Source organism: Quercus lobata, chromosome 5 (genome assembly GCF_001633185.2).
Source record: "Quercus lobata isolate SW786 chromosome 5, ValleyOak3.0 Primary Assembly, whole genome shotgun sequence".
Classification (NCBI taxonomy): Eukaryota; Viridiplantae; Streptophyta; class Magnoliopsida; order Fagales; family Fagaceae; genus Quercus; species Quercus lobata.
The window spans coordinates 33,597,763-33,613,475 of record NC_044908.1 but is presented as its reverse complement, the minus strand read 5'-3'; the positions used below and the strand labels follow the sequence as shown (position 1 = coordinate 33,613,475).

General features: G+C 32.5%; 1 protein-coding gene across 2 annotated transcripts; it reads left to right on the top strand.

The window, feature by feature from the left end:
• Window positions 1-5,390: 5,390 nt before the first annotated feature.
• On the top strand, window positions 5,391-14,961 carry LOC115992954 (SAGA-associated factor 29 homolog A-like). Of its 2 annotated transcripts, none has more exons than XM_031117203.1 (10): window positions 5,391-5,587; window positions 5,759-5,947; window positions 10,248-10,341; window positions 10,468-10,544; window positions 11,576-11,682; window positions 11,832-11,917; window positions 13,028-13,081; window positions 13,924-14,077; window positions 14,260-14,273; window positions 14,677-14,961. In XM_031117203.1, exons 2-10 carry the CDS (start codon window positions 5,830-5,832, stop codon window positions 14,777-14,779), a joined length of 807 nt encoding a protein of 268 aa, XP_030973063.1. In that variant the 5' UTR covers window positions 5,391-5,587; window positions 5,759-5,829; the 3' UTR covers window positions 14,780-14,961. The 2 variants fall into 2 exon arrangements, with proteins under 2 accessions (XP_030973063.1, XP_030973062.1); XM_031117202.1 differs by having other exon boundaries at window positions 5,393-5,587; window positions 11,573-11,682.
• The last annotated feature ends 752 nt before the right edge of the window (window positions 14,962-15,713 follow it).

Genomic DNA, 15,713 nt, shown 5'->3' with positions numbered 1-15,713 from the left:
ATCCCAATAAAAACCAACATTGCATCTTCTAGGCATTTTATCGAACACTTCAAGTGCATAATTAAACCTGCTACTGTCAAGAACAACAGCATATTTTGATTCTGTCAAAATTTTACACCCAAATGCAAACTTCCCTTTCACAATCCAAATATTCATATGAAAATCTGCTAACCCAAGTTTTCGACTAATGCTAAATTAATCATTATGCATGAGCATGGAAATACCTTACTTTGATGCATGAAATGCATAAGAAGTCAATGAAATTTAGAGAAGATATAGGGCTTACCAATTGATAGAGAGCAACAACAATTAATAAGGAATAAATATGCGTAAGGAATTTAATTGACAGTTGCAAAATGATTCAGATTGTAAGAGATGCTATTGTTTCTTGATAAAAGAAAAGGATTCTTTTCAATTTCTGAAGACGCAAAATTGGTTTGCGATTTTGGATTTTCTTTTCCCTATGTCTGTTGTTTTGAAACGGAAAACACAAATGGAACGAAAGTGGACCAAATTTGGTAAACTACACAGATTTTCAGAGTATCCGAAACCGGAAAATTAACAACGCTATACTGACCTTGTGTGTATGGAGTTGCAGAAACGAAACGAACAGATAACGAACAGGGGAAGAGTTTCCTTTTCTTTTGCCTGTTTTTGTTGAATGAATGGAAATAGTGGATGATAACGTAATTTAAGCGGACAGTAGAGTGTCTCATTTTCAGAGTGAGTGCAACACTTGATCTTTTGAAGTTTTCATAGTTTTTTTTAGGATAACATTGTGTCTAATTTAATATAAGCCATGGAACACAATAAAACTGAAAAGTAAAAATATCACTGAAATGTTTCTTTTATTCCGCCAAATGAAAAGCACAATGTTTAAGTATTTTTAAAGTACCAAATGAAAAGGTACACCGTTTTAGTATTTTTAAAAGAGTCAAATAAGAGAGGCTTTTATAAAAAATATATATATAAATAAATAAGGGAGGTTTTGGTGTGAAATTCATAACTACTCAGTGAATTGGTGCAACCAAACACCAAACAGTAGCAAGCCTAACGACCAGACACATCTTTCTGTGTTTTAAAATATATAGACGTGGCACAAATTTATGTAACCACATGGCGCAATAAAGAGTGGTCAACAAAAAGTCAAACGTTTCGGCTATTAGTTATTATATAGATATAGATTTATGTAATTTGCACAATTGATTGTATAGTCCCTAGTTGTGTACATGATTATCAAAATTGCGATCTTGGATCCTACACTCCTAAATTGATTTGGATTGCTATAGGATTAATCAGGATGTAGAGTCAAGATGGGATCGTGTGCCAGAGCATAGGATCGCAACCTTACTGGGATTATGGGTGATTCTACAACACATAGAGAATGGATCCATTTTTGTCAAATGGGTCTCCCATTTAGACCCTAAATTGAGAACTATTTGGGCTCAATTTTATCAATGCTGGTGTCAGGGTATGTCATTCTCAAACAGGACCCATTTTATCTTTTGTGTTTTACTGTGGTTGATGTGCAGGTTGGTGATGATAATATTAGTGGTGTTGCTGATGGTAATAGTGATGATGATGAAGTTTGAAAGAAGACAACAAAAACGCTACCACGAAACAGGCTAAAGGAGAGAAGGCATCCTGGAAAAAAGTGCAAAGAAGTCAAAATAGTAAGAAGCCAAAGAAAGTAAAGTTGGTAGCTATTAACATTTAGAAGGTTGTCAATCCCATTGTGTTTTTGGATGATTAACATTTACTGTTGATTTATCTGTTCTTAATAGTTTAGCCTTTTTGTCATATGGATTTTGATCAATCTTGATAATGTGGCTGCCTTGCTGGTGATGCTCATGACTTCTGTTATGTGTTAACTTCTATATGGTACTTGGGAGCATGGGATTATTTTAATCAATTGCAGCTAAAGAATGTCCTAGTCTATCGTGTATGAAATGATCAATTTACTTTGAATGTTTTATTACCATCTTCTGCCGGGAAGGAAAAAAAAGAAAGAGAAAACAAGTATCTCCCTGGTTTTTCAGGGTGGCTGAATGTTCAACTTAGTTTCATCATGGTTTTGGGTTCAACTGCAGATTCTCACACTACATTCTAGGAAATCTCAAACTGTTACTGCATTTCCTGATTTATAAAAATAAAATTTAGTTCGGAAGCTTAACCCTTTTTAAAAATCTAAAATATTAAATAATTAAATGCTGATGAACTTCGAGTGCATTGCAGCAATGCTCTGAAAATTGCAATTTATAATGAGATCAAGTGACACTGACGGGGTGATGATCACTTCACTTATTAGATGACTTTCTTTACCTCATATGCAATTTTAAAAAATAAAATAAAACAAAAATTCAAGGGGAAAGTCGTTGAGGGAATATTAATGTGTTATACAGTCCAAATATTATCTCCTGGATTTGATCATGTACTACCTACCTCTATATATATATATATATATATATATATATATATATATATATAAACTAGCCTTGTTGCACGCATTATACGTGTTCTCAAAGACTTTTAATTTTTAAATTTTAGTGGTACTACAAGTTTTACCAATTGAACCTACAAATTGATGCATTAACAATCACAAAGAGACAACTCAAATATTTATTTATGAGGTAGTTGAAGCTCACAAATCACATTTATTGTTACATTAGCTTGTAATTTCTCCACCAAAAAAAAAAAAAGCTTGAAAGTTTTATATGATTAAACTTGTACTACTTTCAACATTTTTGTCTTTTATTATTATTATTTTTGGTTAATATCAAAATTTTTCATTTATCCCAATTTGGGATTTGTGCATTTATCCAATTTGATTTATGTGGTTGGCAATCACTGAAATAGAGTTGGGTTACTTTATTTTTAGAAAATAGTGAGTTTTAACTAGTTTTGATTTGCCAAAAAAAAATCAAATTAAAAATATATTTATAATAATAATAGTGGTTAAACTAGGATTTTAGTTTGGGAAGCAATATTAAGACACGATTCAAAGGAATAAATTCTCACTTTAAAAAAATGAGAACAAAAAACTGCTCTCCACTTTGAAATGGAAAATCTTGTGTTGGAATTCACCTTCTTCTAAACTCAACTCTAATGGCTTCTCCTGTGGTAATTACTTATAACATTTTTTTCTTTTATTATTATTATTTTTGGTTAACATCAAAATTTTTCATTCATCCCAATTTGGGATTTATGCGTTTGTCCAATTTGATTTATGTGGTTGGCAATCATTGAAATAGAGTTGGGTTACTTTATTTTTATAAAATAGTGAGTTTTAACTAGTTTTAATTTGCCCCAAAAAAAAAATCAAATTAAAAATATATTTATAATGATAATAGTGGTCAAACTAGGATTTTAGTTTGGAAAGTAATATTAAGACACAATTCAAAGGAATAAATTCTCACTTTAAAAAAATGAGAACAAAAACCCAGCCCTCCACTTTGAAATGGAAAAGCTTGTGTTGGAATTCACCTTCTACTAAACTCAACTCTAATGGCTCCTCCTGTGGTAATTACTTATAACATTTTTTTCTTTTATTATTATTATTTTTGGTTAATATTAAAATTTTTCATTCATCCCAATTTGGGATTTATGCGTTTGTCCAATTTGATTGGCAATCATTGAAATAGAGTTGGGTTACTTTATTTTTATAAAATTGTGAGCTTTAACTAGTTTTAATTTGCCAAAAAAAAATCAAATTAAAAATATATTTATAATGATAATAGTGGTCGAACTAGGATTTTAGTTTGGAAAGTAATATTAAGACACTATTCAAAGGAATAAATTCTCACTTTAAAAAAATGAGAACAAAAACCCTGCCCTCCACTTTGAAATGGAAAAGCTTGTGTTGGAATTCACCTTCTACTAAACTCAATCTAATGGCTCCTCCTGTGGTAATTACTTATAACATTTTTGTCTTTTACTTTTTTTTTTCTTTTATTATTATTATTATTATTTTTGTTTAATATCAAAAATTTTCATTCATCCTAATTTGGGATTTATGCATTTGTCCAATTTGATTTATGTGTTTGGCAATCATTGAAATAGAGTTGGGTTACTTTATTTTTATAAAGCAATGAGTTTTAACTAGTTTTAATTTGCCAAAAAAAATCAAATTAAAAATATATTTATAATGATAATAGTGGTCGAATTAGGATTTTAGTCTGGAAAGCAATATTAAGAGACGATTCAAAGGAATAAATTCTCATTTTAAAAATATAAGAACAAAAACCCTGCCCTCCACTCTGAAATGGAAAAGCTTGAGTTGAAATTCACCTTCTACTAAACTCAACTAGGATTTTATAATAATTTCTTCTTTTAACATAAAAAACAGGGAAGTAGTTTATTATCAACATGGGAAAATTTTTTTCTCTTTTATCAAATTAAAAAAAAAGAAACATGGGAATAATTTATTATTATGCTCCAAACTCTTTTAAGCTTAATATTTCCTCAAACTTTCTTTCCTTTTACTCTCAAAGCGTAATAATTTTATTATTATATAAAAAAATTTAATAATTTAATTTTGAATCCCTTCCCTCCTCTCCACTTGTGATCTCCGCCTGTGATTTTGGAAATGAGAAAGCCTTTTGCTTTTCCTATGGGCTGGAGGCAGTTATTAAAGTGACACTTAAACTTAAACATAGGGCATATTTTATGTCCAAAACCAAAATAGACATCTAGGATTGTTTGGTACGCAAGTTTAAACACATGTTTTCAGTTTTTAAACAACATTACACGTATTTTTATATATTTTTTCACACATACAAATTTTCAAAAAAACTTAAAACTGTTGTTTAAATACACATACCAAACGAACCTCTAAGTGTGCATTTGGATTAGTATTATAAATAAAAATTATTTCACTATTCAACTTATTTTTTCTACTATTCATAAGCTCATTACATTTTTTGACACTATCATCAATTCATAGGCTCATTGCATTTTTTGGCACTATCAATGGACTCTACTACACTATTTCAATTAATTTTTACATTTATCTACTATACCATCAACAATCATTTTTCAATTTCATCGAAATACACGAAATTCAGGGGGTGTTTGGTTTGTGTTTTCAAACAACAATTTTCAATTTTTAAACAACATTTTACGCATTTTTATACACTTTTTTACCCACACGTATTTCCATAAAAATTTTCAAATAACAATTTTCAGTTTTTAAACACATATACCAAACCGGCCATCAAACATTCTCCCAATGGCCAAATACTAGTGGGAAACCCATTGACCAACAAAGAAAAAAACAAAACACAAAGCCCCCAAAAAAGGAAAAGAGAAAAGAAAACGCAAGGCAATCACAATATCACACGTGGCAACAAAACAGAAGTTACAAGAAACACACCATTAAAAGAAGTTATTATCATCATCTCTTTTACATCAATCACCTTCTCACCCATTTTCTGTCTTTGCTCTCGCATTGTGTCCACACACACTCTCTCTTTACTACCAGGTGATGAAGACAACCTCATAGTCATCATTGAGGTTGTGGTGGCACCGACTTTGAAGCACTTCTGTTCTGTTTTATTGTCAATTACTTCATGGGAATTTTCAAAATTTTGTAAGTTGTTATCTTATTGATAAAATTCATAATATATATGAAATTTTCCTTGCCTTAGTATTAATTCCCAAACCCCAATTTAGTACAGCAACTATAATACTGTAATTGTCTGTAATACATGTACTTTTAGTTTTTATTTTTTATTTATTTATTTTGGGATTCAACTTTCAGGTGAAGAGCTTTGGAGATGATGCAACTGAAGTTGTTGTTCTAAAAATTCTCAAACTTGTCGAAAAGAAGCGATGTCGTCTCCGGAGGTTTCTGGAATCTTGGAGAACTCAAAGGAGCTCGATCGGATAAGGAAAGAACAGGAGGAGGTGCTTGTCGAGATCAACAAGATGCACAAGAAGCTCCAAGCCAGTGAGATTTCTTCTTTTAACTCATTGATCCAAATTAAAAAAAAAAAATTAAAATAAAATTTGAAACTTGAGGTTCGGTCTTTATCTTTTGGTACCTTGGATTAATGGGTATGTGTTAATGTAGTTAATGTTTGTGTTCTTGTTTAGATTTTTTATATTTATGTGTTTGAATGTTTAAAGTTTGTGTTTTTGGAGATGGGTTTGGTTGAAATTAGCTGCTATTTGAGTTATGCTAGCTGGGTTTTGTTTCTGATCATGAGCTTTGCTGACAATTGGTTTTAGTGTCATTGAATGTGGATATGTTATGAAGGGATGGTTTGGGTGGTTTTTATCAATTTGAGAGTGTGAGAAAGTTTAAATTACTGTCTGGGTTTTCATTTTTGGGAAAGCCAAGATGGAAATTATTTAATCATGGGTTTAAAATGTGTATATTGTGGACCTGGAATTGGTCACTGGGTCGTGATCAATGAGGAGCTCTCCACTTCAGCTAAATTTTGTTGTTTAACTTAATAGTTTGAGCTTTGTTCTAAGACTGTGGAGGTGCCTAATTTGGAGTATTAGAGTTCATAGAAAATTAACTTTACGGGTTATAGAAGCTTAACTTTGTTGGGTTTCCTTAAGTGATAAATCAACGTAGATTTAAGACGACAAGAGGGGTCATTGTGTTATTGAGTATGCTTGATAGGGATATCGGTTGTATCGAGAATATATCATCAAGGCAAGACAGCTAGTTAGATCCTCTGATGATTATTTGCATGTATACAGTCAATATTTCATATAATGACTGATGCACCTTTTCACATGAACCTCTTATGATTATCTTCAGCGATGTATTACTTTGTCATAAATGATATCATTGTATCTGGTTGGTGGTGTTGTGTATCCATAGTTTACTCCAAAGGGGTGGGTCCAAAGGGCACTGCCTTTGTGAGAATCCATGTCATAAAAAAAAAAAAAATTGATATCATTGTACTTATATCATCATATGTTACCTTTTATTACTAGTCTCAACCTATTTATGTATTACTAGTCTTAACCTATTTATGTTAGGTTAGGAAGGGTAATGTACAACATTATAATAAAATATCTATGCACGTCAACTCGACCTTAAGATAAATGGGTACATGTAGAAGCAATAATTTCTCCGTAAGCATCCATTTGGATCTGTTAAAGAACGAAGGAGAGTAATAGAAAAGTTTAAAAATGCTTAGTTAGGAATCTAATCTCTTGAGCAATCTAGTAATTTCCTTTTTCTCACCTGAATTCTAAACAGAACCATCCTATGCCAACTTTGGAAAGTTTATGTCAAATAATTGGGTAGTTGTCTTATATGCATATTGGATAGGCATGAGCGGAATAAGCGAACGTTTGAGGATTTGGAGTATACGGCGGATCAGATCTTAGCTTATTGTTGGTACTTTGTTTGATTGGGCGCATGCTTGGGACTCACAAATAAAGATTAAATTCCTATGTTTATTGAGTCTTTATCTCTTTGTATATAGAATTTTGTATTTTTTTTGTAATTCTTTAGGCAATTCTTTTTTTTCTTTTTTTTTTGGATAAGAAATTCTTTAGGCAATTCATCATTCATGCCTGTTTTTGTATGAAGCAGTCCCTTTTTTAAATAAATTTTTTATTACCTATAAAAAATGAATATTGAATGGAAAAAAGAGAAGAAAAATAAAGTCATGCCGTTGATTCAGTTTAGGAATAGAGCCAGAAAGTACATCAATTTAAAAAATAGAATGAAGATAAATTGTTTGGGGATATCTGTAAATGGCTAAATCCTATGCCAGTTTCAACTTGTGTAATAGTCAAGTATTTGACAAAGGAAAAAACCACCAAAAAATAAAAAGATAGATAACCTAGGAGTCAGCTCCAAGTATGAGAGAGCAAACCTCTAGGAGTTAGTATCTAGGGTTGGCTGGAGTTAACACCAAACCATTATAAAATTCCAAGATAAATTTTATCAATTGGTCAAGTTGTAAAACAAAACTGAAGCCTTGGATTATTTAAATAGAGTAACAAACTTATTATCCCGGTAGGAATAAAAAATAACTTTACTTTACTTGCAAGAAAAGAACTTAACCTCCTAAATCAAATAGGAATAGAAAACATCAAATTACATAAAAGAAATCATAATTATTAAATGACTGGGATTAGGTCTGTAGGTCCAATTAGTAGTAGGCTCCGTCTGTGAAACCACAGGTTGGTCCATCTTCTTTTTACACCTATGCCTATAGGTCTACACAATCAGAGGCCCTATATCTTGTGTCCACACCTTCGCTTGGTTCCTATTAATTCTTACAAATTAGCTTCTTTGTCATGCATTTGTATGTGTCTTATATTATACTTCAATTGTACGGACAATACCTATGAAAACAACACTTCCCATGATGTTGCCAATGTAAGCCTACTTCTCAGATGCTTTCAGCAGTTATCCACTTTGCACTTGGCTGCTCACCGTTTACTGTGGGCATGATAACTAGTACACCAGAGGTGTGTCCTTCCCAGTCCTCTCATACTAGGGAAAGGTCCTCTCAATGCTCTAACACCCACGCTGGAGATGGACCGAACTGTCTCATGACGTTTTGAACCCAGCTCACGTGGTTTATTGTAAGAGGTTATATGGTTCTAAATAAAGCTAAATGGTGGCATGCAGCCAACCCTGAGTAATTAAGATAAGCTGTATGAGTTTGGTACTCTAGTTGAATTGGTTGATGTAGGAAATTGAGACATGGCATAGATACAGCTCAAAAGAAAGGAAAGAAGTGTAGGGGGGACACAATATAGATTAACTGTGCTAGGTAGATCAAACTTTCTATAACTTTTGTAGACTTTTCTATGTGTAAAATGTATTCAAGTTGGCAAAGTAGAGTCATACTAAACAAATTTATAGATTGAAATTATTCATTTCTAACTGTCGAAGATAAAAGTATAAGTGTCAATATTGTATGATACGTCACATGAGGAAAAAGTGACATCATCTTCTATGCTGGGAGTTAGATAGGATGTGTTTGGGAATATTTAATCTGGAAAACTTCACAATTTGCTTTGTTACTTTTGAGAAATGTGGAGAGGAATATGTGTATACATATTACTCAAAATTTCAGAAATAAGATGTGCATAACAAATTGTTACGACAGTGCATCTATGTGTTGGTATCATCAGAGATTTTGGATAATATTTGTGGAATATGTAAATATTTCTTTGGATCTGAATTTATTTAATTAAAATAAGCTAAAGAGAACTATGACATAAAGCATGGAGGCTTCAATCAACTAAAAAATCTTCTTCCTAGAAGCGCTCTAGCCTTTATCTGTAACTGTGTATAAAAGTCCGTAAAATTAAATTCTATAAAAGATTCTTAACAAACATCGCGAACTTACTTTATTAAGCATATTATGATAATTTTTTCATACTAATGTTGTTACTCATCTCCCAACTCATAGCTGCTGCTGACTATGTTTGATTGCAAGATGGTGAAGGGAAGGGAAGTACCTTCCTTTAAAGTGTTTGGCTTTCTTGGAAAAATTGGAATTGGAGGAACTTATGTGATTGGTTCCAAAGTTATTAACAACTGAAACAGACTCTTTTTCTTGTCTGTTCTTCCCTTGTCTCCAAGTTGGGAGGATAGAAAATGGAGGGCCCTGGAGGGAGGGGCTTCATGCAATCTGCCATCCTTCTTCCCCTTCACCCGATTACACAAAGAATAGCCACTTTTCTCCTTCCCTTTTCCATTACCCACCTTTTTCCCTCCCTGCCTTCCATCCAAGCAAGCATTGCCCAAGTCCCTCCGCTAACTAAATGGTTGTTTGATGCCAATCTAACTCCATAAATTATAACAATAAGCTAACATAACTTATATACTTTAATTTATGATGATTCTTGTTAATTATTTACCTAAAGCAGCGAATTGACAACAGCACTGCCACCACTATAATTGTCTCTCACTGTAGTCACTGCTGTCTTAACTATTACACAATTACTCCACTTCTAGTTTAGAACAACCTTTCCACCATCTTTTTGCTAGCCCTTAAGACCATTGTTGCCACCATCACTAACCCACTGCTACTATTATCTTGGCCCCATACACCACTATTATCATCTCAAGTTCAACCATTTACCTATTCCAACATCACTATTATTGTTGGCAACCATGCAACTGAATTCCACCACTACCATCTCAATGTCTCCAGCAGTACACTACTATATGTGATCCAATATTCTTCCTTGATTACAATCTAGTTCTGTTTTCTTCTGTAGCTAGTTTTTATATCTTTCTTTGTATGTTGGTGCAGCTCCTGAGGTGGTTGAGAAGCCTGGAGATAATTCATTATCTAGGTTGAAAGTTTTGTATACTCTTGCGAAAGACCTGTCAGAGAGTGAAATAACGTATGTCCATTCTACAGCTTTTATGATATTGATATTTTCTACTTAAAAAAAAAAAAAAAAAAAAAAAAAAAATTCAGAAACATGTTTTGCACCTTATATAATTCTCATTATTGTACTTGGCTGCAGCATTTCCAGCATGTTGTTAAATCAACTTGATCATCTGGTTCCTTCTGGGCCTCCAGGACAATTAAGAAGAAGGCTAGGTTTGTGCTAGAATCTTTGAGCTATAAGATATTATGGGAACATTAGTGAATGCTGTAACCTTTTGATTAATCTTTCCTTTTTTAGGTTTTCAGTTATAAAAAGCTTTTATATATATGTGTGTGTGTATATACACATAAATTGTTTTCAAAATAATAACCATCTTATAAATGTTCCTAGCCTAGGTTTGTTTTTAATTTACCTCGTAATGCATATTCTACTATCCATAAGGAGGCATGAATCTGTAACCTTTTAATCAAGCTTTCATGTTTTAAGTTTTTAGGGTTTTATTTATTTTTATTATATATTGTTACTTTCCAATACATATTCTACTAGTCATGTGAAGTTATGCATTTGGACTTGACGGGAAGAAATTGGAGTGTAGATAGGCACATATGCCAAATATATTGTTGAGATAAAAGAATCCGTGTCTGTATCATATTGAAATTCTCTTGATTTAGTTGAGGAACTTAACTATTTTCATGCATACTTGTACATTTAATAAAAAGGTTATGGTGTTTTCATTACATGTAGTCTTTAGATTTCTATTTAGTTCTCTAAAGAGAATTAAATACCAAGAACTTCAAGCTATAGCCATCTTAAACAGCACTCTTAAATTTAATGCTGAGCATTTCATGATGAGCTAATAACTCAGATCTTTTGCTTAGTTGATTGAAGCATGTTTTTCAGTTCTCAACATTACTCTTGAATCCTGTTGCTAATCCTCGATTGTGTTAGCTATAGCGAATTCATTGTGATAGATAGCAGCATCAAAGGACATGGCATGCTATCAATTTTTGGTGGATGACATTGAATTTTTGTTAGGATGAGCGAGGAACTTCTCACAAATAATTTTAGAAGGGCACATAAATTAGCATTTAAGTTTCATCAACTCGTACAGCTTTGCTAGTGAATATAAAAAATGAAGCCAATAAAATGCGTTTTAGTGGCTGATTCCAACGAGATGCTTGTCTTGTTGTTATGGAAATTATATACTTTGTTCATTTGGCTGACAATTCATAAATTACAGAAGGCAATGATCCGAAAAGGAAAAGAATGAAGACTGATTCAGATATTTCAAGGATTTCGAATAATGTGCGAAGTCAACTAGAGGCTTGTGCTAATTTAAAGGGAGAACAGGTATGCATATATCATGATATATTTTTTAATCATGCATGATTTCATTAGAGTTAGCACATCCAACTAATTAATTCTTTCGGCAAACAAGTTCTTTCACTTGGATGATATTTTGTGCAGTTCAGTTTTATTAATGTGAACTGTTATTCCAGGTAGCAGCTAGAGTCAGACTAGATGAGGCTGATAAGGATGAGTGGTTCGTTGTAAAAGTTCTGCATTTTGATAAGGAGACAAGAGAGTAAGTTCAGTTCCTGTAAATAGGACATCACCATGTCATGATTTTAACTTTTTTGACAAATTAAAGCCCTTCTTCAAGATCATCATGATAACTGATTGACCTATTTGAGCTGGCTTATCAAATTATAATTGTGTTGTTTGAGCTTCAGGCTAGCTCAAGAAAGAAAAAAAGAAGAAAAGAGCCAAGCTCATGTTATGACTTTCCCATTTATCTATCAAGTTTGATTATGGCCCCAATTCAATTGCCTAGTGATAAATGCCTGGCTCAAGGTCAAATTGAAGCTTAAGCTATGAAATTATTTTGAAATGAATTATGGCATGGTGTAGATGTAACTTTTCTAATGATTAGGTGCAATGTATACCCATTAAAACACATGCCATATGAATATAACTGTCTAACTCAGAGATGTTATATGCTTCATATTCACGTGCCTAAGTAGCCCTTGAATGCTTGTAGATGAGTTGTTGAGGAATGAAACCATAAGGGTTAGTCTAGAATGGATTAATATACAAATTTGAATGAGCTTGTTGTGGAGATAACATCAAAGTATCAAACTGTTTGTGAGCTGGTTGCTATATTTTTACCATAGACAGAAGTTACTGCATTTATCTTGTGTTGCCAGTAATTAGTGATGGAACAAAGGGGTAGAAGAATTTTTCTTGTTGCAGAACGGGTAATATAGAAAATGGAAAACAAAAACAGAAAACCCTAGGCTTCAAACTATTCTTGGAGTCTCTTTTTAATGGGTTTCAAGGATTACATCAAGCCTCAATTACATTCTTTAAAATCCTCAACAACATTAAAGCCCAAATTCAAAAGTTAATAAGAAATCTACTTCAAAATTTGAAAAAGAAATATGGTATCTTAAATAAGAAAAATATATTAAATAATGAACACTAAAATAATTTTGATTGTGCTGCCTGCATCACTACTTTAAAGCCCAAATTTAAAATTCAAATCTTAAACACGGTCTCTCAAATAAGAGAAATTCTGAAATAATAAAATCTAAAATTATTATGGTTGTGCTGCTTGCATCACTACTCTAGGTATTTTTTTTTCCCTTCAGAAATTACTTTATTCCTCCTTGCTTATGAAGAAGCAAATGTGCAGATTTGAAGTCCTAGACGAGGAACCAGGTGATGATGATGAGGGTGGTGGCCAAAGGTAGCTTTCTTTTATTGACTCTAATTTGATTGCCCAATTTAAAATTCTATTTAGATACTTCTATGTTATCTTTCTATTTCCATAATTTTGTTTAATTATTAATTACTTGGCTTAACTATGTGTGCTACTTGACTTGCATTGAGAACTCTATTATATTTTAATGGTTTTAGGTTATAGAGTGATCTGGGATTTATTAGCTTACTAATAATTTCTACTGGCATCAAACTACATCGAGATTTAACTTAATTCGACATAATACTATTCCTAAGGGTTGTATGACTTTTGACTGCATCTTTTCGCCAAGGGAAAAACAGGAAGAGATAGAAAAGAAAAAGAAAAAAAAAAGAAGCTTTTCCATTGTTTGGACTCCCCCCCCCCCCCCCCCCTCAAAAAACGCCACCTTTTGTTCTTTCTCCTCCTTGATGCTCCTTTGTGACTTATGCCCTATAGTGTTAAAATTGCTTTTCTTTATTCTTTTCTCTTTGGCCTGATTTAATATTGGTCTTTCAGCAGGTCAGTTTTGTATGAAGAGACAAAAAATTGTTGATACTTGCTGGATAGAACTTTCTATTTTAGATATATTTAAAGAATGTGGATAAGTCTTTCAGGGTTATGACTAGAAGACTAGAACTTACATGGTTCCTGATGAGCTGGATTGGCCCAGAGATGCTGAGTGTTGTCTTTTCTCCACCATTTTTTTTCTTTGGCTTAATGATGAGTGCCGGTTGTCCTACTGTTAAATGCTTAGAGGAATAATATGGTTTATGTATATATTTTACTTCTCTATGTAATTGAACTATTTTCATCTGAGAGTGACATTCCTTTTTCCTTGCTGTTCTTAGGAAGTACAAGCTGCCCATGTCAAGAATTATTCCTTTCCCCAAGAGAAATGATCTTAGTAATGTACAAGATTTCCCTACTGGAAGTCAGGTTTTGGCTGTCTATCCAGGAACAACTGCACTTTATAAGGCAACTGTTGTTAATGGCCATCGCAAGGTGACAATTCTATCTAATTTTTTTACTTGAGCAGAAGTTATTATTCATTTCCTTTGAATTCCAATATTCTATAGATTCTTATACTTCCTTTTGAAAATGCCTGTGAGTTTTGCATGAATCTAACTACTTGTTGTAATTTTGCATATTGTGGCCTTCTATCAATTGTTCCAAAATATTTTCAGAGGAAGACGGATGAGTAAGTATATCATTCTTTGTCTTTTAATTCTCACTGTCTATAATTTTTGGAAAGAGTGCACTGTCAATTTTGCCATAGCTTCTTATGTAATTTGATTTCATTAGTAAAATCGATAACCTCAATTTGTTTTATTAGTTTCTCTTCAGGGTAGATTATGGATTCTAATGTAATTTGATTTCATTAGTCACTGAAATGATAAACATATAACCAAAAAAAAAAAAGGATTCTAACATTTTTTTTAAGGAAACAAATAAGCTTAATTTATCTAGCAAAGTAATTTCTTCATATAAGGAAGATGTAGAAGAATGATGACACTGCCATGTGCTTCCAAATGAGGATATTTTGCTTTAAGATCTTTATATTATGTTGTCAATAATACATATTTCATGATTTGGTTGGGCAGTTATTTACTGGAATTTGATGATGATGAGGAAAATGGATCATTGCCTAAAAGGACGGTACACTTCCAAAAGGTGGTTCCTCTGCCTGAAGAATCTCGTCAATGAATTCAAGCTGTTTATAGCCGTGTATGACTCTCAAGTGTTATGTAACATTATGAAGCTGGCCTTTAGCGTGCCTTACGTTACTTTTTTATGTTATATAATCATATTTATTTCTTATTCCTCTCAAGTATTGAAAATGTTAAGACTTTCTGTTATTCCGTCCATTCCCGTTAACTTTTATCTTACATGCCCAAGTGTCATTTGAAATTATTCCTCTCTTGGGAAAAAGTTTTTCTACCAAGAAATGAAATATTCAGCCAAAAATAAAAAAATAAAAAAGGAATGATTATAAGAACGTATCACTTGTGGTATGTGTAAATTTTGTTTCTCAGTAAAATAAAGAACAAAGTGCTAACTTTTGTTTAAAGGTTGGGGTTTCTACTTTCTAGTCTTGGAACAGTTTCAAATTTCAAACAAAATGGCCAGAGCCTCAGCATAATGGAGCCAAAAATTGCCTACTAAAACCAACAGTGACCCAAATGGAAAGCTGCTAAGAGCATCTCCAACAGGTTTGGTATTCGGGTTTGTTAGCTAAAATTTGGAGAATTTGTGCACTGATCATGCTCCAACAGGTTTGGTATACCTAGAATTTTTTTGGCTAATGAATAGTAGCCCATCAAGTCTGATGGGCTACTGTAGATTAGCAACTGATTTTTTTTTTTCATTAAAAAATTCCAACACTTAATATTTTATCACTTCTTTCTCTTTCTTCTTTGATTTGTTTCTTCTCCCAGAATAATTCTTGCTCTTACAAAACAATTCTTGCTCTCATAAAAAATTGATTTAATTTAAACAACAAATCTAAAATCAAAACAACAACAGATCAAGAACAGAAGGAAAAAAAAAATAGAACAACAATAAAAGATTAAGAAAAAAAAATAGAGACGTATGTGTGTGGTGGAGCATCAGTGGTGAGGAGGAGGAGCAGCGGTAGCGG

Bases quoted from the DNA above. Each gene is read 5' to 3' on its own strand.
- LOC115992954 (XM_031117202.1), top strand. From the start codon at position 5,830: ATGTCGTCTCCGGAGGTTTCTGGAATCTTGGAGAACTCAAAGGAGCTC. The intron at 5,948-10,247 runs GTGAGATTTCTT...ATGTTGGTGCAG, and splicing joins GCACAAGAAGCTCCAAGCCA to CTCCTGAGGTGGTTGAGAAG. The intron at 11,683-11,831 runs GTATGCATATAT...CTGTTATTCCAG, and splicing joins CTAATTTAAAGGGAGAACAG to GTAGCAGCTAGAGTCAGACT.